At 61.5% G+C, this 1,145-nt stretch overlaps 1 protein-coding gene across 1 annotated transcript; it reads right to left on the bottom strand.

Moving 5' to 3' along the window:
* Positions 1–5: 5 nt before the first annotated feature.
* LOC114073585 (protocadherin alpha-13-like) lies at positions 6–1,143 on the bottom strand (the record flags this gene model as incomplete). Its single annotated transcript, XM_027911314.1, has 1 exon — positions 6–1,143. A coding segment is annotated over one exon (1,138 nt), but the record flags the coding sequence as incomplete, so codon positions are not given.
* Positions 1,144–1,145: the final 2 nt, after the last annotated feature.

Genomic DNA, 1,145 nt, shown 5'->3' with positions numbered 1-1,145 from the left:
TTGTTCTCCCGCGCCAGCACCGTGTACACCGCCTGCGCGAACGCCGGCGCGTTGTCGTTCACGTCCGACACCGGCACCCGCACCCCGAGCCTGCCGCGCAGCGACGGCGACCCGCCGTCCTCCGCACGCACCTCCACCTCGTACTCCGACACCCGCTCCCGGTCCAGCGCCTCCCGCAGCACCAGCGAGTACGACCCCGCGAACGTCGCCTCCAGACCGAACGGACCCGATGGCCACACCCAGCACCGCACACGACCGTTCGCCCCCGAGTCCCGGTCCGACACGCTCAGCACAGCCACCACCGTCCCCAGCGACGCGTCCTCGGGCACCGGCACCGACAGCGACGTCACCAACACCTCCGGAGCGTTGTCGTTCACGTCCACCACCTCCACCACCAGCTTGCAGTGACCCGACAGTGGGGGCGTCCCCTGATCTGTCGCCTTAACATTTAGTTCGTATAAAGTAACTGCTTCAAAGTCCAGGGCTCCCATCAGTCTGATCTCGCCACTATTTGCATCGACGCTGAAAACATCTTCGGCAGGGGGAGGAACTACAGTATCGATTTCATATTTTACATCGCTATTACTTCCATCGTCCGCATCTGTGGCTTTCACCCGCGTCACCAGAATCCCTTCTATGGCGTCCTCGGGTAGATGTACGTTATACACTGACTGGTTAAACTGGGGCGCGTTGTCATTCGCATCCAGCACCGAGATCACCAGCTCCACAGTGCCTGTCAGAGACGGCCGGCCCCCGTCACTCGCCGTCAGCAACAACCGGTGAACGGCCATCGTCTCCCGGTCCAGCGGCTTTGTAAGTACCAGAAACAAGGATTTAGTACGCAAGTTACTGTTTTCTTCCTGTACTTTGAAATGTTCGCTCGGGCTGAGTGTGTAGGAGAGCTGAGCATTCGCTCCGATATCCGCATCAGACGCGCCCTCCAGAGGGACACGGGAACCCACTAGCGAGGATTCTGCGATGCTGATGTTTTTTCGGGCGGCGGGGAAGATGGGGGCATTGTCGTTGATGTCCGTGACCTCCAGCTCCACGTGGAAGACGCGCAGCGGACGCTCCACCAGCACCTCCAGCCGCAGCAAGCACGGCGCGCTCTTCCCGCACAGCTCCTCCCGGTCCAGCCGCGAGCT

The sequence above is a fragment of the Empidonax traillii genome, unplaced genomic scaffold, assembly GCF_003031625.1.
Source record: "Empidonax traillii isolate 1590-97213 ecotype Southwest subspecies unplaced genomic scaffold, ASM303162v1 scaffold7187:size5264, whole genome shotgun sequence".
NCBI lineage: Eukaryota > Metazoa > Chordata > Aves > Passeriformes > Tyrannidae > Empidonax > Empidonax traillii.
The sequence above is the reverse complement of the archived record's forward strand: the minus strand, read 5'-3'. Positions and strand labels throughout refer to the sequence as shown.